This window comes from Bos grunniens, chromosome 5 (assembly GCF_055505025.1).
Source record: "Bos grunniens cultivar Pamir isolate PY7600 chromosome 5, Bosgru_T2T1.0, whole genome shotgun sequence".
NCBI classification, from domain to species: domain Eukaryota; kingdom Metazoa; phylum Chordata; class Mammalia; order Artiodactyla; family Bovidae; genus Bos; species Bos grunniens.
In genome coordinates this window covers 121,476,525-121,499,431 of record NC_141169.1, presented here as the reverse complement: position 1 = coordinate 121,499,431, position 22,907 = coordinate 121,476,525, and the positions used below count along the sequence as shown (strand labels likewise).

The following is a 22,907-nucleotide window of genomic DNA, read 5'->3' as shown; positions in this document are numbered from 1 at the left end:
AGGAAAGATATAAGCATCTGAATGCAGAGTTCCAAAGAATAGCAAGGAGAGAGAAGAAAGCCTTCCTCAATGATCAGTGCAAAGAAATAGAGGAAAACAATACAATGGGAAAGACTAGAGATCTCTTCAAGAAAATTAGAGATACCAAGGGAATGTTTCATGCAAAGATGAGCTCAATAAAGGACAGAAATTGTATGGGCCTAACAGAAGCAGACGATATTAAGAAGAGGTGGCAAGAATACACAGAACTGTACAAAAAAGATCCTCACGACCCAGATAATCACAATGGTGTGATCACTAACCTACAGCCAGACATTCTGGACTGTGAAGTCAAGTGGGCCTTAGAAAGCATCACTACGAACAAAGCTAGTGGAGGTGATGGAATTCCAGCTGAACTATTTCAAATCCTGAAAGATGATGCTGTGAAAGTGCTGCACTCAATATGCAAGCAAATGTGGAAAACTCAGCAGTGGCCACAGGACTGGAAAAGGTCAGTTTTCATTCCAATCCCAAAGAAAGGCAATGCTAAAGAATGCTCAAACGACTACACAATTGCACTCATCTCACACACTAGTAAAGTAATGCTCAAAATTCTCCAAGCCAGGCTCTTCAGCAATATGTGAACTGTGAACTTCCAGATGTTCAAGCTGGTTTTAGAAAAGGCAGAGGAACCAGAGATCAAATTGCCAACATCTGCTGGATCATGGAAAAAACAAGAGTTCTAGAAAAACATCTATTTCTGCTTTATTGACTACGCCAAAGCCTTTGACTGTGTGGACCACAATAAACTGTGGAAAATTCTGAAAGAGATGGGAATACCAGACCACCTGACCTGCCTCTTGAGAAACCTGTATGCAGGTCAGGAAGCAACAGTTAGAACTGGACATGGAACAACAGACTGGATCCAAATAGGACAAGGAGTACATCAAGGCTGTATATTGTGGTTACCCTGCTTATTTAACTTCTACGCAGTGTACATCATGAGAAATGCTGGACTGGATGAAGTATAAGCTGGAATCAAGATTGCCGGGAGAAATATCAATAACCTCAGATACGCAGATGACACCACGCTTATGGCAGAAAGTGAAGAGGAAGTAAAGAGCCTCCTGATAAAAGTGAAAGAGGAGAGTGAAAAAGTTGGCTTAAAACTCAACATTCAGACAACTAAGATCATCGCATCTGGTCCCATCACTTCATGGCAAATAGATGGAGAAACAGTGGAAACAGTGGCTGACTTTATTTTGGGGGGGCTCCATACTTACTGCAGCCATGAAATTAAAAGACACTTACTCCTTGGAAGAACAGTTATGACCAACCTAGACAGCATGACAGTTATGACAACCTAGATATTAAAAATCAGAGACATTACTTTGCCAACAAAGGTCCATCTAGTCAAGGCTATGGTTTTTCCATTGGTCATGTACGGATGTGAGAGGTGGACCATAAAGAAAGCTGAGTGCCGAAGAACTGATGCTTTTGAACTGTGGTGTTGGAGAAGACTCTTGAGAGTCCCTTGGACAGCAAGGAGATCCAACCGGTCCATCCTAAAGGAAATTAGTCCTAAATATTCATTGGAAGGGCTGATGCTGAAGCTGAAACTCCAGTACTTTGGCCAGCTGATGCAAAGAACTGACTCATTGGAAAAGACCCTGATGCTCGGAAAGATTGAGGGTAAGAGAAGAAGGGGATGACAGAGGGTGAGATGGTTGGATGGCATCACCAACTCAATGGACAGGAGTTTGAGTAAACTCTGGGAGTTGGTGATGGACAGGGAGGCCTGGCGTGCTGCAGTCCATGGGGTCACAAAGTCAGACATGACTGAGCGACTGAACAAGCCACACAGTCAATGGTATTTTGTTACAGCAGCCTCAACAGTCTCTGACAGCAAAAGAATTGAAAACTGCTCATAGAAGCACCAGTGAGCATACATGCGCATGTATAAGCATGTTCATAGCAGCATTATACACAGTAGCTGAAAGATGGACATCACAAATGTCCATCAGCGTATGAATGGACAAACCACCTTTGTTATAAACACACTGGAACATTATTCCACCATAAAAAGGAGTGAAGGATAAGACAGATACAAAAGGTCACATCATGTTTTATTCCATTTATATAAAAGATCCAGAATAGATAAAATCCATAGAGACAGAATGTAGACCCGTATCTGCAAGGGGCTGAGGGGAGGGAATATTGGAGAGAAACTACTTAATGTGGAAGGCATTTTACTTCAGTGATGAAAAGGTTCTAGAACTAGAGAGAAGTGGCGGTTGCCCATCAATGTAACTGTTCTAAAGGGCACAGCCTTGTGTACTTTACCATGGATAACTTTGTTATCTAAGTTTCACCTCAGGAACGTATTAAAGAAGATTCAAGGGTGGTGTTCCTGTGTGCCATAATGAAATGACCTTTCAGAAGCAGGTGGATCTGAGCAATGTAGGGCTATGTGGCCATGGATGTTGCTGACACCCCACCTGAACACTTTTCCCCTACCTGCTTTGAGTGCTGAACTCATAGCTGCCTTTTCCCCAGAGACCTGCCCTTGCTAAAGCCAGAGCCCCTGTGAGCTAGACACTACACGTCCTCCCTTCCACCTCTTCCTCTTCACACGCTTTGCTAAGTGGCACAAAAATCCTCCTGGTCTCAAAGTGGGATCACCCATGCGGGACCGTCTGCCCTCCAGAGCTCCCTTAGGGAGAGGCAGGCTGAAGCCGGCCCCTAGCAGAGACAGAGAATGGCCCCAGTAACTCAGCTAACCAAGATGTGTTGTCTTCTGGGCTTTGCTTCTATGAGAACTGATGCAAAATGGCTATGCAAGCCCAATACTCATGGTGACTTTTATGGTATTTGAATCATATCTCAAAGAAGCCATTATTTTCTAAACACATTATTCATTTATAATAAAGGTTTTTTGTTGTTGCTCTTGTTTTTAAAAGCCTATCTCACCAGGGTAACACTGAATTCAGGTTACATTTCTTAAATTGAAACTGTAAGCATCAATAATTTAAAGGGTAAAAATGTTTGTTCTTGATTCCCAGACAAATACCTATTTTTTTAAACCCTAAATTCCACTGAAATGATCTCTGTGACAATAAGCGAAGTTAACCTGGTCACCCCTGCTTGACAATCACGGCCATCTCCCCCCATTTAACGCAGCTGTTGGTCCACCCATTCTTTTGTGACTTTTTGCTTAAAAAAAAAAAAAAAAAAATCCATACCCACAAAGCAGGCACATCAACTCAGTGTTTATGTAATTCAATCTTTATTGTAAAAAAAAATTTTAATGGAAATGATGTACAAGATGATCATAAAAGCATTCTAGTGAGCGACAAGTCCTGGAGATAAATAGAAAAGGTGGCAGGTCGGTTCTCAGCAGCCCTCGCCACCCAAGGAGGCTCAGAGCCCACATCAGTCCCCAGAAAAATGAAATACGGATTTTAAAAGAAGCTTCCTAAAGTCAATTGCTTATCATGCATGCCTTGTGTGTGGCTGTACTGACCGTGATGCTCACAGCAGTGATGTCTGTGTATTAGTCTGCGGCCAGACCAGTCACCTGCTTTCTCTTGATGTTAACAGCAAACTTGGGCCTGTGATCTTGGCCTCGCTGTTCATCAAAGTACTGGCCGTATCCAGAAGAGCTCTAGAAAAACTTAAGGAACAAACAGCTCTCTGCTCAAAATCATTCTTAAAATGACTGGTTTAGTTGGGAGCCTAAACAGGAGAAAAGTCAGGAATTAGAAATCGTCCTCTTGGTGGAAAGGCAATGAATAGGCCCTGACATCAGCTCTCGGGGAGGGGGCGGGGGAGACCCCTAAATATCCTTGATGAGACACAGAGAATATTCCCATTCTCTTTACTGCCCCATATGCCCTGTAGGGTCCGTCCCTCATTTGGCTTCAGGGTCTGCTATGGGCCTTACGCCTGTTACTGCCATGTACTGAAGGGTCAGCTTTCCCGGGGCACGGAAGTCAGGGTGGGGGTGCCAATGGGGCAGCTGAGTTTGTATTCGGTGTGGCAGGGACGGCCTGGGAGAGTGCCTCCCCTGAGAGCTGAAGCGCTGCCGAGGGAGGTGGGCCGTGGAGAGGCCTCCTGTGCTCACGAGGGAGACGGGCTCTGCTGGTGGCCCAGCTGCTCCTTGTCCAGCATCTCCTCCTCCTCCTCCTCCTCCCGCTTCAAGTCGATGTTCTGTGAACAAGTGGCGGGTGAGGCCTGGCCTTGCGTGTGCCCAGGTGAGGCTCTGACACCTCCAGGGGCCACGCCCACGAGCATGTGCTGCCTGCCAAGCCAGGTCTGCGGGGCTAGCTCTGCACCCTTACGGAGAGAGGCCGTTCTCTCGATGCCACCTGACATTTGCGCCGGACCTACCTCGAGCTCCTGCAACACCTCATCCATGAAGTCCCGGGAGTTCTGTTTGTAAGACACAGCTAGTCGGATTGCATCACTGAAGAGCTGGGGCAGTGGGAGGGGAAACGAGGCTGTGGGCACCACTGGCCGGGGCTCTGCCTGCCCTGCACCCACTGGCCCATCGTCATCATGCGTCCACACGACACTCCACCCTGAAGTCAGCACCTTTTCCCCGTCCCCTGACCCCGTGCTGGTCAATACGCCTTTTCTTCACCAGACCCAAACCATCACCTCCCCTTCTGTCGACACTCACAACGACCCCTTCCTGTCGCTACCAGGGCCCCCAGCAATGCTGTCCTCACCAACAGCCCTGCAGCCAGCCCTTCTCTCCACCACATCCCCGGAAACGTCAGGCCTTCCCCACCTCACCAGACCGTCTCTGCAGTCTCCTGTTACCTTCACAACGTTGGTACCATCAGCAGCTGAGACAAAGTACAGGGGCAAGGAGAACTTCCTGGCAAAATTGAAACTTTTTTGGGTCATCTTCATGTCTGCTGTAGAGAGAAGGTAGGACATTGGCCTGTCTACCAAGGGAAAAGGAGGGAGTCTTGAAGGGTGGGTCACTGGAGGTCCCCATTCCAGGAAGTGGGACAAGCAGGGACAATCAGCAGACATGTCATATAAAGAGCTCATTCAACTGGGACCTGTGTCTCAAGGAGGCAGGTTGGCTCACGTGGATATTACTGGAAGGGGAGTGATGGCAGGCAGCCAAGGGATCTATTTTGGGAGGAACAGATCACTGGTGGTTTGATGGCCCAGGAAAGGACGACGAAACGTGTGGTGGTGGGTTCCCCCACGAATTGCTGGCACCCAGGTGTAGGGGTGGCCTCACCATCGATCTTATTGGCCACCACAATGCACGGAATCTCCGGCCTGAACTCCCGCAGCTCTGCATACCAGGTGCTGAGGTTCCTGTACGTGATTTTCCTCTGCACATCGAACACCTGAATCAGCAGAGGAAAGAAGCCCAGGCGCGTCGCCGTCTGCACATCCCCCAGGCGACAGGCACGAGCCAGCAAGACGGGCCTGGGAGCTCAGCCCACAGGCCGCTCCGCACGCAGCCCCTCTCACCACAAGCCTTGCCCACGCTTCTCAGAGAATCCCTCAAGAGCCTTCATTCTGCCACCTGACTTCCCTATTTTAACCACGGGTACCATTTTACTTATTGTACCATTGATAAGTCTGTGAATAGTGAACGTTTTTTGTTTTCTTAGTCTAATCACTGCCTACCTGTCTTTAAAGCCCCATTACGATCGTCTTCAATGTCTGCAGAGTACCCTTTCAGCTGTTTTACCTTTAATTATAAACTTTTAATTTTATATTTCAAACTTTTACGAAGTAACTTTTATTATTTTTCAGCTTACCATTTTATGAACTGTTTATAATTTATACTGTTTACTTATTTAAAATTACCAGCAAGAAGCATGAACACTGACTAGCTCTAAGGGCGAGCAGGCCAGAAGTCCTAAGATGCTTCAAGTGGTCGCTACAAGGATCCTTCCAGCTCCTCAGAGGAGCTCCCCAAAAGGTCAGCTGCTTGCCACCAAGCCATCTCCCAGAACGGACTCGCAGGTCCAAACTGCCCCAGCACAGCCGTGGGTCGAGAGAGAGACAGCCCTGTACCCTGCTGGGGCAGCAGGTCTTACTTCTCGGGAGCAGCCGTGCCTGGGGCCAGGGCTCCCCCCGCACAGCGGCGGGCTCCAGCCAGCAGCTGGCTGCCTGAGGCAGCAGCAGGCCTGCTGAGAGGCTCTCATGTGGCACCCCCAGGCCCAACTTCAATAAATGACCATGTTTTATTGAATTCCCAAAAAAGACGTCTTCTAAAATATGCTTGTTGTGAAACCTTGGGGATCTGCTTCATCCTGCCATCATCGCCGTCAGAGCTTTGGCCCCGGTCGAGTTTCCTGAGCCTCCTTTCCTTGTTTTGAGCTGAGGAGGCGCTGGTTAGGCGGAGCAGCACAGCCTTTGCAGAACCCACCTCCCTCCAGGGCGACCAGGTCCCCACGTGGCCAAGGCCCCCCCAGCAGGCTGGGGCCGTGAGAGGCACGGGCAGACACAGGCACGCAGGCAGGCTGGCAGGACAGAAGAGGGCCACGGGGCTGACAGGCGCGCGTCCCAGGCCAGAGGCCACGCCTGCAGGCCCCAGCCCACCCCGGCCGCCTCCCCCGCCCGCTCCTCTCCTTCTGTCCCTGCACAGCCCGTTGCTGTTTAGTCAGGAAATCATGTCTGACTCCTCTGCCGCCCCATGGACTGTAGCCCACCAGGAGCCTCTGTCCATAGGACTTCCCAAGCAAAAACACTGGATTAGGTTGCCATTTCCTTCTCCAGGGAACCTTTCCGACCCAGGGATCAAGCCTGCGTCTCTTGCACTACCACTGAGCCACCAGGGAAGGCCCCCTGTATAGGTATTAGCATTAAATTCTTGAAAAAGTGAAGAGACTTTGTACCCTAAGCACAAGGGCAGGACAGGGGCCCCGGAGCGGCTGTCTGACTGAGACAACTGCCGGGCAGGAAGCTGCCCATCATGAAGCCCTGAACCTGCTCCTCCTGGTGGAAGGGCCTCCACACACCCCTTCACCCTCACCCCTGACGAGACGCTGGCCCAGGCAGGCTCTCACCCAGAACCTCTGCAGTCTGAAGCCTGCCCTGATCCTTCCCCCGGCACCCAGCCCTGGTGAGGAGGGCTCAGGCCCTCATCCTTTCACTCCTCATCCAGGCCTGCCCGCGCCTCCCTCACCCCTTCACCCCTCAGCCAGGCCTGCCCGCGCCTCCCTCACCCCTTCACCCCTCAGCCAGGCCTGCCCGCGCCTCTGCCTCCCAGCAGGCTGCATACCATGATGCAGGCGTGGGCCTTGTGGTAGTAGGAGGCGTGCATGCTCTGGAACCGCTCTTGGCCTGCTGTGTCCCAAAAGTCTGCAACAGGAACACAGCTCTGACTGCCCGAGGGGGTGGAGAGGCGCAGGGCCCAGACACGGAGCATCTCCGCGGTGGCGGGGAGGGCGGGCGAGCGCTCCGCTCACGGCTGTGTAGTCCGCATGTGATGCGCTCAGCGGTGCATCGGGGCGGCCGAGGGAGGCGGGGGCCAGGAAGGAGAACGCAGACAGGAGACCCCACGAGGGGCAGGCTCAGAGCCCGCCCTCCCCCACCCAGTAAGACACAGGGCCCTCCAAGGTCAAAACTAAACCCAATTCCCATGAGTGCTCAGCACAGAGGCCAGATGTGTGGCCTGGCCAAGGGAAAGGCTGTAACCCCACCAAAAGCCAAACCTTTGTGGAAGACAACACTCAGGCAACACCTGTTATTTTCCCGACTGAAGAGAACTGAGGAGAACCTGTGTGCTTCTTTCCGCCTCCCCTTGCGCCTCCCGCCCCTCATCTGAGCCTAGGCCCTCGGTTCTGCCGCCTGACTCTCCCCTCCCGACTCTCCCTCTGGAGAGCTGGGGCGGCTCAGCGCTGCGCTGCTCACCCACAAGGACGGTCTTGCCGTCTACCGTGGCCGTGTGCTTGTACAGGGTCAAGGCGTATGTGGACAGCTGCTGGGGCTGACTGCATTTAGGTTAAGGAAAACAATGAATAAAAAGAGACGCAAGAAAGGTGCTAGGGGTGGTTGCTGGTGTGACGGAATGGAGGCTCGCTCTCCTTTTTTAGAAAGTTATTCAGATTTTAAATTGAATGAGTGTTGCAGACCGAGGACCAACCTCAACCTCAAACATCACAGGCACAATCTCCATGAAAAGTGAGGGACAGGAGAGGCTGGGATTGTGTCCTGGCCACCTGAGTACATGGGAATACACGCAATGGACTCTTACAGAGCAGCTGTCCGAAGCGGCATCACGTAGTTGGCAAATGCCACTGTGGATGCCCCAGCTCACTATGGATGGGGCTCTTGCAGGCAGAGAGCAAACCCAGCCTTAAGAAGCAACACAACAGCTCCAGGGGAAACAAGCCCCCTCCTTAAGCCAGCCAGCTGACAAGCTGCTGATGAGCGGCAGTTTGTCTGTGTATGAAACCCTATCAGAAAGCATGGGGAACATGACTTTCTGAAGTTGCAAGAAGCTGTGTGGTTTAACCATCAGAGTTGGGACAACACAGGTGGGTGAGCATATAGAACTCAGGAGAAGATGAAGTAAGATACACTTGGACTCTGCCTTGGGAGGCTGAGGTCCGGGGCAGGGAGGAGGGGGCGCCAGGGCTCTTCTTACCCATGGTTCTCAATGGACTCGCTTGGGACGATTTTTACAAATCATCTCAGTTGTCTCATTCCAAACTTGCATAGTAACGACAGTTCAGGAAAGGAGGGTGGGGCTGGCAGATCCTTCTTCAGAAAGTTGATTCACACCAGAGAATTTTTAAATTGTAGAGAGCTCAAGCTCTGAGGTCAGAAATGTCAAGTGACTTAGCCACTGCCAGAGCTACTGAGGAGGAGGTGGGGTGTCAGTGCAGGCATCGGACGAGGTACGGTTAGCCATTGCACTGCCTTCCTGATATAAAGCAAATCCAGATGTAAGTGAACTTCAGAGTATACTGCAGCACGCCATGTAGGTCAGCTGGTGAGAGACCAGCATGAATGAACGTCTGCACTCGCTCACCTGCCCCTCCCTGGACCCCTAGAGCAAAGCAGGGGCAGGGGCGTGGGGGGCTGAGTTGGCATGGGAGCATTGCAAACTTGAAGGATACAATCCATCCATGAGGAACCTCTCCATGAGTCTGTAGGGAGAACGTGCAAGGTGGTCAGCCGCATCCCTCAGCACTCCTGCCTCCTCCTCGCACTGCTGCACCACCCAGGGGTGGGACCCTTGGAAGCCAGCTGTGGCTCCCCCCAGTTCCTTCCTCAGCTACAAGCTCCCTTTCAAGGACAATGCCCAGGGACCACCCATCCACCCTCTTCCTGACTGGGGCTAAGTTCTTGACACCCTTTGGCTGTAACACTGACCAGCACCCACAGGTGCTTTTCCTGTGAGCAGGGACCACAGTTTAGGGAATAAACAAATGGTGGTACATCTACACCAGGGACGACCACCCAGCAATGAAAAGGAACAAATTACTGATCTACCCCAACCCAATTTAAATGGATCATAAGGGTATTACGCTGAGTGAAAAAGGCCAACTCCTTTTACACAATGTTGCCAAGATGGGGTCACTACAGAGATGGAGTATGTTAGTGGAGGCAGGTGGGGCTAGTAGAGGGTGAAGTGGGGTGGGTGCGGCTACACGCGCAGCCGCGGCCTCCACTGTGCTGGGATAGCTGGGTATCTCGACTCCAGTGATGCTACACAGATCTACATGTGATGAAATGACACAGAATTATACACAGGCATTGAACAAATGCTGATTTCCTGCACTTGATCTTGTACTCTGGTTATTTAAGAGCTAACCAATGGAGACAGTAGGTAAAGGATACACAGGCCCTCTCTGTATTCTCTTTGCAACATACTGTAAATCTGTTATTTCAAAATGAAAAGTTAAAGAAAAAACAAACAAACAAATCCCCTCACAGACTGGGAGAAGACACGTGCAATGCCAACCACTGACGAAGAATCAGTATACAGAAATCATGAACAGCTCTGATACCTAAGAGAACACACATACAGCCTGGTCCTGAGAATATGAATAGGCAACTCAGATGAACAGCTAACAAACAGATGAAAAGATGCTCCATCTTTTAATGATTTTATGCAAATTAAATAAGATGAAGTAGCACACTCATCCATTAGAGTAACAAAATTGAAAAAGTCACATGACAGTCACAAAGTTAGGGACTTTGTGAAGCAACAGAAATTCCTATACTGTGCAGTAGGAGTGAGAATCTATCATACTACTTTGGAGAGAAAACGGGATAACTCAACATTTGACCTAATGCTAAAACTGGGCAGTTTCACCCCAGCTCTAAATAGAATTTGTGCCCAAGATAATAGGCATAAAATATTCTCTGCATACTGTATCTAATATCATAAAAATGATAATTTTTCATAACTGCTCTTCAACAGAACTGACAGATACAGTTTAGTACAAAAAAGTAAAAAAATATTACTGAGTGCCTGCCATATGCTGGATGCTAGGCTAGGCACCAGGATATAACACTGAACAAAACAGATGGAAATTCCTGTCTTTGTGAAGCTTACATTCTACTGGGGAAGACAGACAGACAACAAACACACTCTTAAAATATGTACAGCCATGTGCATGGTCAACGGATTTAGAACAAAAGCATTACTGCAATTCAGCGGGTCGAAGGATTGTTTTTGGAGAAGGAAATGGCAACCCACTCCAGTGTTCCTGTCTGGATAATTCCAAGGACAGAAGAGCCTGGTGAGCTACAGGCCATGGAGTTGCAGAGTCAGACATGACGACTGAGCACACGCACACACACAGAGGGGAGCTTTACCAGTAAACGGTGTGGAGACAACTGAATACCTGTGCAGGAAGAAAATGAACCTGGAGGACACTACACAAAGCGGTGGGGTAGGAAGTTCAAGGCGTCACTCCCTCAACTGGTAACTGGAAAAATGACCAGAATCAACCATTTCAGAGCTCTGGAATCTGACTGGACTCAACAGCCAGGAGCGTGCTGGATGAAAGGAGAGCGCTGGCCTTGTGCAGAAGACCACGCACAGACCAGCAGCAGCTCCACACCCCGCAGGCCCACCGAAGCCGTGCAGTGACTGGTGCTCCGCGTGTCTGGCTAGCAGTGGAGACGCTGTCCTCAGAAAGTCTGTCTTGCGTGTTGTGATCAGCTGGTAGATCCCCAAGGAGCCAGGTCTGAGCTCTCTCAGGCTTCAGAGGCTTCCCCTGCAACTACTGGAAATTTAACAGGATAGGACTATCCCGTTTTATCTTTTCCATTTTGGAGCCAAATATTTAAGGAAATTTTTATCAGGTCACTGTCTGACCACAGATAATGGAATAGAAATATCAATGACCACACACAAGAAGGAATAAACACGTTGTAAAAAGTATGGAAAAGTTACAAGTAGACACTCCAGCCCTAAACAAGCAGAAATCAGCCATATCCAAGGAATGGGAATATCTGAGTTCCAAAGTCACCACTGGAGAAGGAAATGGCAACCCACTCCAGTATTCTTGCCTGGAGAATCCCACAGACAGAAGAGCCTGGAGGGCTACAGTCCATGGGGTTGCAAAGAGTTGGACATGACTGAGTGACTAACACAAACAAAGTCTTCAGAGTAAAATACTCAGAATGTCTAATTCTAAACCAGAAAATTACAAAGCATACAAACAGGAAGGTATAGCCTATTCACATGATAAAAAAGAATTTGACAGAAATAATACCTGAAGAAATCCAGATACTTGACTAGTCAAAGATGTTAGATCAATTATCTTAAATATGCTCAAAAAGCTAAGGGAAACCATGGACAATGAACTAAAGGAAATTAGAAAGCAACACATAAACAGAATGAGAGTATTAATAAAGAGACAGGAAATATGAAAAGAAACAGATATTCTGGAACTGAAAAGTACAATAATTTAGGTGAAAAACTCACTAGAGGGTTTCAACACCACTTGAGAAAGCAAAAAACAGTTTATCTTCAGCAAACTTGAAGTTAAGGCACCAAAATCATCTAGTCTGAGAAGCAGAAAGAAAAGCAAGTGAAAATGACCAGTGCCTAAGGATCCACTGACAGCATTAATCATCCTGACACAGGCATCACAGATAGAAGACAGGAGGCGGCAGAGAGGTTATTTGAAGTAATAATGGCTAAAAACTTCCCAAACCTGATGCAAGACATGAATACACACACCTGGGAAGCTGAACAAACTCCAGGCAGGATAAACTCACACTGTTCCACATCACAGGCAAATTGTAGGAACTGAAAGACAAAATCCTCAATAAAATAAACAGCCAATTTCTCATCAGATGCCATTGAGATCAGAAGGCAGTGGAAACATAACTGAAGTCCCGAGGGGGAAAAAAACTGTCAACAAAGAATTCTATGCACAGCAAACTATCCTTCCAGAATGAAGACAAAATTGGGACAACTCCCAGATAAATATAAGCTGACATGGCTCATAAGCAGTAAATCTGTCCTAGAAGAAACAGTACAATGAGCCCTCCAGGTTGAAATGAAAGGATTAAACAGTAATTTGAAGCCACATAAAGAAATAAAGGTCTTCAGTAAAGGCAGCCACAGAGGCAAATATAAAAACAGCTCTCTCATACTCTCGGTTTATAACTCCCCTTTTTTCTCCTATAAGATTTAAAAGACAAATACATAAAATTATAGTTATAAATCTATGTTAATGAACAATTAATGTATAAAGATGTCATATGTGACAAAACAATATAAAGGGAAGGGACAGAGTGTTTGTATGGTATTATAGTTAAATTGATATTCAAATATGCTGTTATAAATGTTAGATATTAATTATAATCTTCAAGGTAACTATTAATACAAAATTTAAAAAATTATATATGAAAGAAAGAGACTCAAAACAGTATACTACCAAAAATCAACTTAAAAAAAAGTGTAATGGAGTAATTGAGAAATAAAACAGGAGACATAAAAAACAAATAGTTAAATGGCAGTAGTAAATTCTTCTTTATCAGTAATAACTTTAATTACTGTTGTTGTAAATGGGAATAGATAAAACTCTCCAATTAAAAGTGAGAGACTGGCAGAGTATATTTAAAAATATGTACCAAGTATGTGCTAACTGTAAGACACTTGCTTTAGATACAAGGTCAAAAAGAGGCTGAAAAACAAAAGGATGATAAAAGATATTCCATGCAAACAGTATTCAAGAGAGAACTGGGATGGCTATACTTCAGCCAGACAAAACACACTTTTAAGTGACAAATGTTACGAGAGATGAAGGACATTATATACCAATGAAAAGTTCAATCTGTCAAGAAAATAGAAAAGTTATAAACATATATGTAAAGAACAACAAAGTTGTTCCAAAATATATGAAGTCAACACTGACACAACTAAAGGAAGAAATAAACAGTTGAACAGTAACACGTTAAGATTTCAACATCCCACTTTCATAATGAACAGAACAATGAAACAGAGGACTTGAACTACACTATAAACCAAGCAGACCCAACAAACGCATACAGAACACTCTATCTAACAACAGTAGAACACACATTCTTCTCAAGTGAACTCAGCTTAGGCCACAAAAATGTCAATAAAAAGACTGAGATTATACAAAGTATCTTTACAAATAAAATGGAATGCAACTAGAATAACAGAAAGAAAACCAGAAAATTCACAAACAGTGCAAATTAAGTCAACAACATAACTGTACGTTTAAAGGCAGTAGATATGAAAGACCAAGCTAAACACAAAGCTAGCAGAAGGAAAGAAAGCATACAGATTAGAGTGGAGATTCGCAGAAGACTGAAGAGAAAGACAACAGAGTATCAGTGTAACCAGAAATTAGTTCTTTGAAGAGATCAACAACATCAACAAACCTTTAGGTAGACCAAGAAAAGAGAGAGGACAGAAATGATCAAAACCAGAACTGAAAGCTAGGAGAGTAACATCAGTCTCATAGAAACAAAAAAATTACAAGTGAACACCATGAACTGCTGCATACCAATAAGCTGGATAACCTAGAGGAAGTGCACAAATTCCAAGAAACACACAAACTACCAGGTTCAAAATGCAACAGAAAATCTGAGTAGACCTATACCAAGTAAGGAGAGTACATCAGCATTCAAACACTCCCTGTAACTAAAGGTCCGGGACTGAATTACTTCCCTAGTGAATTCTACCAACCACTTCATGAACAAACACCAGTTCTTCTCAAACTTTTCCCCAAAACTGAGGAGGGAACACTTTATAATTCTTTCTATGAGGCCAGTGGTACCCTGATTCCAAGACCAGATGACACTATTAGAAAAGAAAACTACAGGCCAGTATTTCTCATGACTTTAGTTGTAAAAATCCCCCCAAAATCCACTAGCAGACTTCCCTGGTGGTCCAGTGGTTCAGAACCCACCTGCCAATGCAGAGAACACAGGTTTGATCCCTGGTCCGGGAAGACTCCACGTGCTGTGGGACAACTAAGCCATGCACCACAATGAGCCTGCATTCTAGACCCCATGCCCAGTGGATCCAGGGAATTCGAAGCGGGGATGGCATCGGCGAGGATCAGGAAACAATTGTTTAATTAAACGTTAATTAAGGATATAAAGAGTAATAGAATAAGGATAGCTCAGTAGGAAAATTCAGTGAAGAAAAGAGGCTGAAATAAGGATAGCTCAGTGAGGAAATTCAGTGGAGAAAAGAGGCTGAATAATTCAGCCAGAAGGTGAGAGAAAGAACGACATGGGGAGACCAAGTTTCCGCGAACAAGGCCCACACTTTATTTTCCAAAGTAGTTTTTATACCTTAAGTTATGCATAGAGGATAATGGGGGAAGGGGTAGAGTCATGCAGCAAGCCAGGCTTTCTTCCTGCAAACTTATCATATGCAAAAGCTTAGGTGATTTGCATCATCTTCTGGCCCGGAGGCCTGTTAACATTTTAAGACCCTTTCTTCAGAAAACTTATTTTTCTCTAAAGGAGATTGGTCAGGAGCCACCCTCCAAAAGCGTTAGATAAAGTTGCATTCCTACAGAGCAAAGGTGTGGTGGGCTATAACAAGAAAAAGAATTAATTCAAGGGTCCCAGGTTACAAACATTAAAGCTACTACTTACACCAATTATATTAATCAATACACTGCCAGGGACACAGCAGGTAAGGGATATGGAAACTTAGTAGCAAACATTGGCCCAACAAGTGAAAATCCCTTCACCAATACAATTTCTAATCAATCTTTTAACTGCTCAAAGGAATCTGTATTTAGACAGTTTAGAACATCTCATGCCTCTCACAGTTGGGAGGCTCTGAGCAATCACATGTGGCCGGAAAAACCTATTCAGGCAGGCTAGAGGACTTCCAAAGGAGTTTGTAGGTTGAAACACTGTCACATCCAGGAATTATTAACTGGAGCTGTAAGCTAACTCTTTTTTCAGAGAGAGGTAGTGGGGGACAGCCCCCCGTAAAGTCACAGGTGTAGGTGAAAGCACAAAGCAGAAAGTAGGCAGACTCTGGTTTTGGGGGTAGATGCTCGAGAATTTCCAGGGGAACTCCTGAGGCTCGATCCGGCCTTTGCATATGCCAAGCCTCCTTCCTCATGACCTTTGCCATGGGCGGAGCTCGCTCCCAGCACCCATGCTACGTGACAAGAGAAGCCGCCACGTGCAGAAGCCCGTGTACCTCAACTAGAGCAGCTCCTGCTCGCTGCACCAGAGAAAGCCCATGCACAGCAACTAAGACCCAGAACAGCACAAAAAAACACAACCCACTAGCAAACCAAACCATATTAAAGGGATTATATATCATCACCAAGGGAGATTTATTCTCAATATAAAGGTGGTACAACTTAAGAAAATTAATCAAACATATATAAATAGAATGAAGGGAAAATTCCACATATTTATCTCAATAAATGCAAGCAAAGCAACTGACAAAAACCAAACACCATATCATGACAAAAACACTCTATAAACTAAGAAGAGAAGGCAGTCACCTCTAGGATAAAAGGCCACATATGAAAACCCCAATGCTGTAAAGAGCAATACTGCACAGGAACCTGGAATGTTAGGTCCATGAATCAAGGTGAACTGAAGCGGCCAAACAGGAGATGGCAAGAGCGAACAGAGACATTCTAGGAATCAGCAAACTAAAATGGACTGGAATGGGCGAATTTAACTCAGATGACCATTATATCTACTACTGTGGGCAAAATCCCTTAGAAGAAATGGCATAGCCATCACAGTCAACACAAAAGTCCAAAATGCAGTACTTGGGTGCAATCTCAAAACCAACAGAAAGATCTCTGTTCGTTTCCAAGGCAAACCATTATCACAGTAATCCAAGTCTATGCCCTGACCAGTAATGCCAAAAAAGCTGAAGTTGAATGGCTCTGTGAAGACCTACAAGTCCTTCTAGAACTAACACCAAAAAAAGAAGTCTTTTTCATCATAGGGGACTGGAATGCCAAAGTAGGAAGTCAAGAGATACCTGGAGTAACAGGCAAGTTTGACCTTGGAGTACAAATGAAGCAGGGCAAAGGCTAACAGAGTTTTGCCAAGAAAACACACTGGTCCTAGGAAACACCCTCTTCCAAAAACACAAAAGATGACTCTACACATGGACATCACCAGATGGTCATATCGAAATCAGATTGATTATATTCTTTGCAGCCAAAAATGGAGAAGCTCTATACAGTAGCTGACTGTGGCTCAGATCATGAACTCCTTATTGTCAAATTCAGACTTAAATTGAAGAAAGTAGGGAAAACCACTAGACCATTCAGGTATGACGTAAATCAAATCCCTTACAATTATACAGTGGAAGTGACAAATAGATTCAAGGGATTAGATCTGATGGTCCGTGACATCGTACAGAAGGCAGTGATCAAGACCATCCCAAGAAAAAGAAATGCAGAAAGGCAAATGGTTGTCTGACGAAGCCTTTCAAATAGCTGAGAAAAGAAGAGAAACTACAGTCAAAGGAGAAAAGGATATGCCCATTTGAATACAGAGTTCTAAAGAACAGCAAGGAGAGATAAGAAAGCCTTCCTCAGTGATCGATACAAAGAAACAGACGAAACCAAGGGAAAGACTAGAGATCCCTTCAAGAAAATTAGAGATACCATGGGAACATTTCATGCAAAGATGGGCACAATAAAGTACAGAATTGGTATGGACCTAACAGAAGATATTAAGAAGAGGTAGCAAGAATACACAGAAGAACTACACAAAAAAGATCTTCACGACCCAGATAACCACAATGGCGTGATCACTCACCTAGAGCCAGACATACTGGAATGTGATGTCAATGGGCCCTAGGAAGCATCACTACAAACAAAGCAAGCGGAGGTGATGGAATTCCATTGAGCTATTTCAAATCCTGAAAGATGCTGCTGTGAAAGTGCTGCACTCAATATGCAAGCAAATTTGGAAAACTCAGCAGTGGCCACAGGACTTGAAAAGGTCAGTTTTCATTCCAATCCCAAAGAGAAGCAATGCCAAAATGTTCACACTACTGCACGATTGCACTCATCTCATATGCTAGCAAAGTAATGGTCAAAATTCTCCAAGCCAGGTTTCAACAGTACATGAACCGTGAACTTATAGATGTCCAAGTTGGATTTAGAAAAGGCAGAGGAACCAGAGATCAAATTGTCAATATCTACTGGATCACTGAAAAAGCAAAAGAGTTTCAGAAAAACATCTATTTCTGCTTTATTGACTATGCCAAAGCCTCTGACTGTGTGGATCACTATAAACTGTGTAAAATTCTGAAAGAGATGGGAATACCAGACCACCTGATCTGTCTCCTGAGAAACCTGTATGCAGGTCAAGTAGCAATAGTTAGAACCAGACATGGAACAACAGACTGGTTCCAAATTGGGAAAGGAGTACGTCAAGGCTGTATACTGTCACCCTGATTATCTAACTTCTATGCAGATTACGTCATGCGAAATGCTGGGCTGGATGAAGCACAAGCTGGAATCAAGACTGCCTGAAGAAATATCAATAACCTCAGATCTGCAAATGACACCACACTTATGGCAGAAAGTGAAGAGGAACTAAAGAGCCTCTTGATGAAAATGAAAGAGGAGAGTGAAAATGTTGGCTTAAAGCTCAACATTCAGAAAACTAAGATCATGACATCCGGTCCCATCACTTAATGGCAAATAGATGGGGAAACAGTGGAAACAGTGAGATACTTTATTTTGGGGGGCTCCAAAATCACTGCAGATGGTGACTGCAGCCATGAAATTAAGAGATGCTTGCTCCTTGGAAGAAAAGCTATGACCAATCTAGACAGCATGTTAAAAACCAGAGAGACATTACTTTGCTGACAAAGGTCCATCTGGTCAAAGCTAGTTGGACCATAAAGAAAGCTGAACGCCGAAGAATTGGTGATTTTGAGCTATGGTGTTGGAGAAGACTCTTGAGAGTCCCTTGGACTACAAGAAGATCAAACCAGTCCATCCTAAAGGAAATCAGTCCTGAATATTCACTGGAAGGATGGATGCTGAAGCTGAAACTCCAATACTTTGGCCACCTGATGCAAAGAACTGACTCACTGGAAAAGACCCTGATGCTGGGAAAGATTGAAGGCAGGAGGATAAGGGGACTACAGAGGATGAGATGGTTGGATGGCATCACCGACTCAATGGCCATGAGTCTGAGCAAGCTCCAGGAGTTGGTGATGGACAGAGAAGCCTGGCGTGCTGCAGTCCGTAGGGTCGCAAAAAGTCAGACATGACTGAGTGACTGAAGTGAACTGAACTGATGAAAACCCCAGAGTTAGCACCACACTCAGTTGTGAGAGACTAAAAGCTTCACCTCAAAGTAAGAAATAAGAGGATGCCTGCTTTTGCCACTTCTATTCAACACAGCACCGAGAGTTCCAGCCAGAGCCCTGTGATGAGAAAATCGTTAGTTTGAGTTTCTTCCTAGGCATTTTACAGTGACAGCCCTGCTCCACCTAAAGTCTGGGCATTGAGATGAAGGCTTAAGTTTAGGACTCCTGCTACAAGTTCCTGTTTTGCTTTTCCCAGGGCATCTTTTAAAATAAACAGCGTTGAGGTTGAGAAAAGTTAAGTTTCCACTGTGCCAACCAGCAAAGCCCCTAGGGAATTATTCACAGCTCCCTGATTCCAAAGATATGTTAATAACAGATAAAAGTGGAAAACACGGTGGAACTGGGGCTCGCAGGATATAAGACTAAACAAGGTATCTGGTCAGGGGCAGAAATGGATGTGTGCCCCACAGCCCCAGAAACCGACAAGCAGGCTCACACCTGTGGAGACAGACTGCTGCACTGCAGAGCCTCGCTCAGAGTCTCAGGGGAGTCCCACCTGTGCACAGAGGCGCTGCATGTGATCGAGCCAACCTTTACGCTGGTTACAGTCAGTCATCATTTCTATCCACTCTTCTCAGTCAGTTCTTCCAAGAACATTTCCTCACCACCTTTCTTCAACCTGCTGCTGGTTATGCTAGTCACACTTTTCACACTTTCCTCTCCCCGTTCCCACTGTGTGCACCTTGAAATCTCTCAGCCCACAGACGACACACAGGAAAACCTCAACTCTCACCTCACCAGAACTGCTCCAGCAGTCTGCCAGGACTCACCTGGCAGAGAGGGTAAAGCTCACCTCTCTCAGTTCTGACTCAGCCCTCTCCAGCCCTCCTCCCCAGACACACACAGCTGCTGATGGAAGGCTCCCTTGTTCCCCCACACCTGGGCTCCCTCACCACACCCACAGAAACCATGCTCCTCTGTGCTTCTGGAGGAACAGAGGCACAGGTTCTGCCTCTAAGAACCCAGATCTGTTCTGGGCCTGGCTTTGCTCCCCTAATCCTCCAACATACTTGGACTTGCCCACAGCGCTGTCTCCCAGGCAGATGATTTTCACATTGTCATCAGCATCGTATTTCTCCTGGTCCAGCTCACAGGGTTTGGCTTTGTCCCTAGCCATTGGCTCCTGGCTGTAGAAAGGGCATCAGCTCAGGGGAGGGGGATCTTGTCACTGCAAAGATCAAGAAGAGGCTGTTGGTAAAGAGATGAGAAGTCCCCTCAACCAAATTCCCTTCCTCTTCCTGGACAGGGGAGACAATGACCTGATGAGAGAGGAGCCCCAGGAAACACTATTCTGTTCTATCCACTACCAACCTGGCTAGCACTTGCTGAACCATGGCGCTGTAATCTTGTCCCCAACAAGATCTTCTTAGAGTGGTTTACCCTGCGTCATCTGTTTACTACAGCTATGCTCAGGACCACAACTCCCACTTCCACCTGGAGAGACTATTCTAAAACCATGTTGAAGTTTTACAAGTTTTATGTACAAACATTTGCTCACTTGTGAAGCAGGGGCAAAAATCAACGTTTACATCACATAATCAATTTGAGACATTGTGTGGGCCTGAATTATCATCGCGAATGACAGACCACACAGCCAAAGACGTCTCTTCCGGATCCTCTACCTCATGCTTCTCACCTCCACCTCATTTTCCATCCTACTGAAATCAGTAGCTGTTTTTCCCTTTCCCAAACCTGGCATTTCTAGGCCCTCTTCTCTAGGGTTATTTCAACCTCTACTAGTTTCAAGGATCTCCTAAATGCTGATGATGCCAAATCTGCATCTCCACAGAGACCGCGAGCCCCTCAGTGCCAGACTCAAGTATGCAATTGCCTACCAGGGTTTGACTAGCAAACCACTGCACACAGGCAAAAATGACCTGTGAAACCTACGCCCTGCCCACCCCAAACTCACTCTTCGCATCCCTTGTCTGTACATCACCAGACACCCAACGCCAGCACCGAAGTGTAATATAATCTCTAGCTCTATTCCACTATCCTCATGTCATCACGCCCAAATATATTAATAACTTCACAAACATTACTGAGACTGTGCCACAGTCCACACTCTGAGCTCAACGATGCAACAATGCAGCTGCAGCGCCCACACTTACTCAGCCTTAAATACCGGCAGATCTTGCACAAGACACGAAGGAAAACTCTACTGTGCCAAGAGCTATGACAGAGGTGCACACAAGGGTGGAAAATACCAACAGGACCCCTGAGTTTCCCTGACCGCAATGCTATTGCTTCTGCTCAGGTAGGGAGGGAGTCAGCCTTGTTCACCGAGGCACCCTCAGCCTCAAGAGCAGTGACTAGGAAGTGGCAGATGCTTAATAAGCATAATAAGGGGCTGCCCCTTCCACCTCCACCCTGCAGCTGGAGCCAAACGCAGCCAAATCTATTCTCGAAGACCTTCAATGCTTGTCGATATTCTCGCGACCCACTGGATAAGCTCTCTTTCACTCAAGTAGTTTTCGAGCACCTCAACCTCTTGGCCAGAATGGGCTGCCCTCGCCTCCCTCCTCCCACCGTTGCTAGAATCACTATCCCGTTCTTTCCCCCCCAGGCCCTCCGTCCAGCTGCGGGCCCGAGGACGGCCTTGAAGGGGCGCTTCCCACAGGCGAGGCCGCCACTCGCGCCGTTTCGTCATCTCGGCTGTTCCCGAGCGAGGACTGGAGACTAGCGGCGCCGCAGGTCTGTCCGCCCACGGCCAGCCGCCCTCAGGGCCCCTAGCCGCCCTCGGAACCCGCCCGTCCCGGATTCCTTCCACTATCGGACCCCGACAGTCAGCCCAAGGCCCACCGCCCCTCACTTGGCGTCCAGCTCTGCCCGCGTCCCCGCAGCTGCTACGCAACCGCTCAAGGACTTCAGGAGGGCTGCCCGGCCGAAGGCCTGAAGGACCCCGGGAGGCTGGCTCGTGCGATGCCGGCCCGGAGAACCGCCGGTGAACCAGCATCCGGATCAGGCCGGCCTGGGGTTTCCAACTGCCAGAGTCTGGGTGGGCTTCACCTGGGGACTGAGCCAGGATCCAGGCGGCTTTACGTCTCGGGGAGTGAGTGGAAAGCTGGAGTCCGGAGTCTAGGGAAGTGGGCCTGAGGCGCGGGGCGGGACCTGAGGCGCGGGGCGGGGCCTGAGGCGCGGGGCGGGGCCTGAGGCGCGGGCGAGGCCTGAGGCGCTGGGCGGGGCCTGAGTCGTGGGGGTGGGGCATGAGGTGTGGGGCGGGGCATGAGGCGTGGGGGCGGGGCATGAGGCGTGGGGGTGGGGCATGAGGCGTGGGGGTGGGGCATGAGGCGCGGCGCGGGGGACAGGCGTTGGCCACTGGTAGGCGGCTGAGGTTAAGAACCGGAGTCTCCTGCATTGCAGGAGGACTCTTTACCAACTGAGTTATCAGGAAAGCCCTGAACAACCCTAGAATCTCTATATCCGTATAGAGATGGCATCTCATATACATAGAGGACTGATTATACAATGGATAATGCAAGAGACAATCTTATAAAATGGGCAAAATAAATGATACAGATCAAAACAATGATTAGTATAGCTAGTTGTCATCCGGTCGAAATAAACCATTAAGTCCACAGGAGAGCGTAGTGAGAAAAACATGTATAATCTTTGTTTTCGAAAATATACTGTAGCGATTTGTTGATACCTACTTAAGTATGTATCAGCCTATACATACTCATGTGCACTGGTCTAGCCTATTTCAAGTCCAATCATTCCAAACATAACCCTCCAATTTGTTGCAATTCTATCTAGTCATTTGTCTCAATTTTACAGCAAAAGGACAGAAACCCTAGTGCATTCATATAGACCAAAGATGCTAGGATGGCTCAGTCTAATGGGCTAAAAGTACATATTTTGTCCAAATTCCACAAAATTTTATGCCAGTGTCTATTGTTTGTTTTCATATCTTATTCAAGCTTCCATATTGTATTTAGTTGCATTGAGTAGCATCAGCTGCATGCAACAAGTTCTGATAAATTCTTTTTTCATTTTTATTCTGTTACAAATATTTTCTAATTTTCCTTGTTATGGCATCTTAGATACACCCATCATTTGCCAGTGGACATTTAATTTCCAAATACATGTGTTTAAAGTATCTTTGACA

The 22,907-nt window shown here is 46.8% G+C and overlaps 1 protein-coding gene across 16 annotated transcripts; it reads right to left on the bottom strand.

Annotated features, from left to right (window-relative positions):
* Window positions 1-3,248: 3,248 nt before the first annotated feature.
* Window positions 3,249-21,967, bottom strand: RABL2B (RAB, member of RAS oncogene family like 2B). Of its 16 annotated transcripts, none has more exons than XM_086403562.1 (10): window positions 21,809-21,955; window positions 19,810-19,967; window positions 12,167-12,235; window positions 9,084-9,113; window positions 7,873-7,952; window positions 7,241-7,320; window positions 5,240-5,351; window positions 4,804-4,901; window positions 4,369-4,452; window positions 3,249-4,188 (listed from the first exon to the last, which is right to left on the bottom strand). In XM_086403562.1, the coding sequence occupies exons 2-10, from the start codon at window positions 19,914-19,916 to the stop codon at window positions 4,099-4,101; spliced, it is 750 nt and encodes a 249-aa protein (XP_086259688.1). In that variant the 5' UTR covers window positions 19,917-19,967; window positions 21,809-21,955; the 3' UTR covers window positions 3,249-4,098. The 16 variants fall into 16 exon arrangements, 14 of the variants coding, with proteins under 14 accessions (XP_086259688.1, XP_086259689.1, XP_086259687.1 ...); XM_086403563.1 differs by lacking the exon at window positions 21,809-21,955 and adding an exon at window positions 20,111-21,659; XM_086403561.1 differs by lacking the exon at window positions 21,809-21,955 and adding an exon at window positions 21,612-21,659.
* Window positions 21,968-22,907: the final 940 nt, after the last annotated feature.

Excerpts from the sequence above, each read along its gene's own strand:
- RABL2B (XM_086403562.1), bottom strand. The coding sequence starts at position 19,916 with ATGGCTAGGGACAAAGCCAAACCCTGTGAGCTGGACCAGGAGAAATAC. Across the intron at positions 12,236-19,809 it reads AGCGCTGTGGGCAAGTCCAA|TTCCTACAATTTGCCTGTGA; the intron begins GTATGTTGGAGG and ends TTTGTCTTTCAG. Across the intron at positions 4,902-5,239 it reads GGTGGCCAATAAGATCGATG|CAGACATGAAGATGACCCAA; the intron begins GTGAGGCCACCC and ends TTCTCTCTACAG.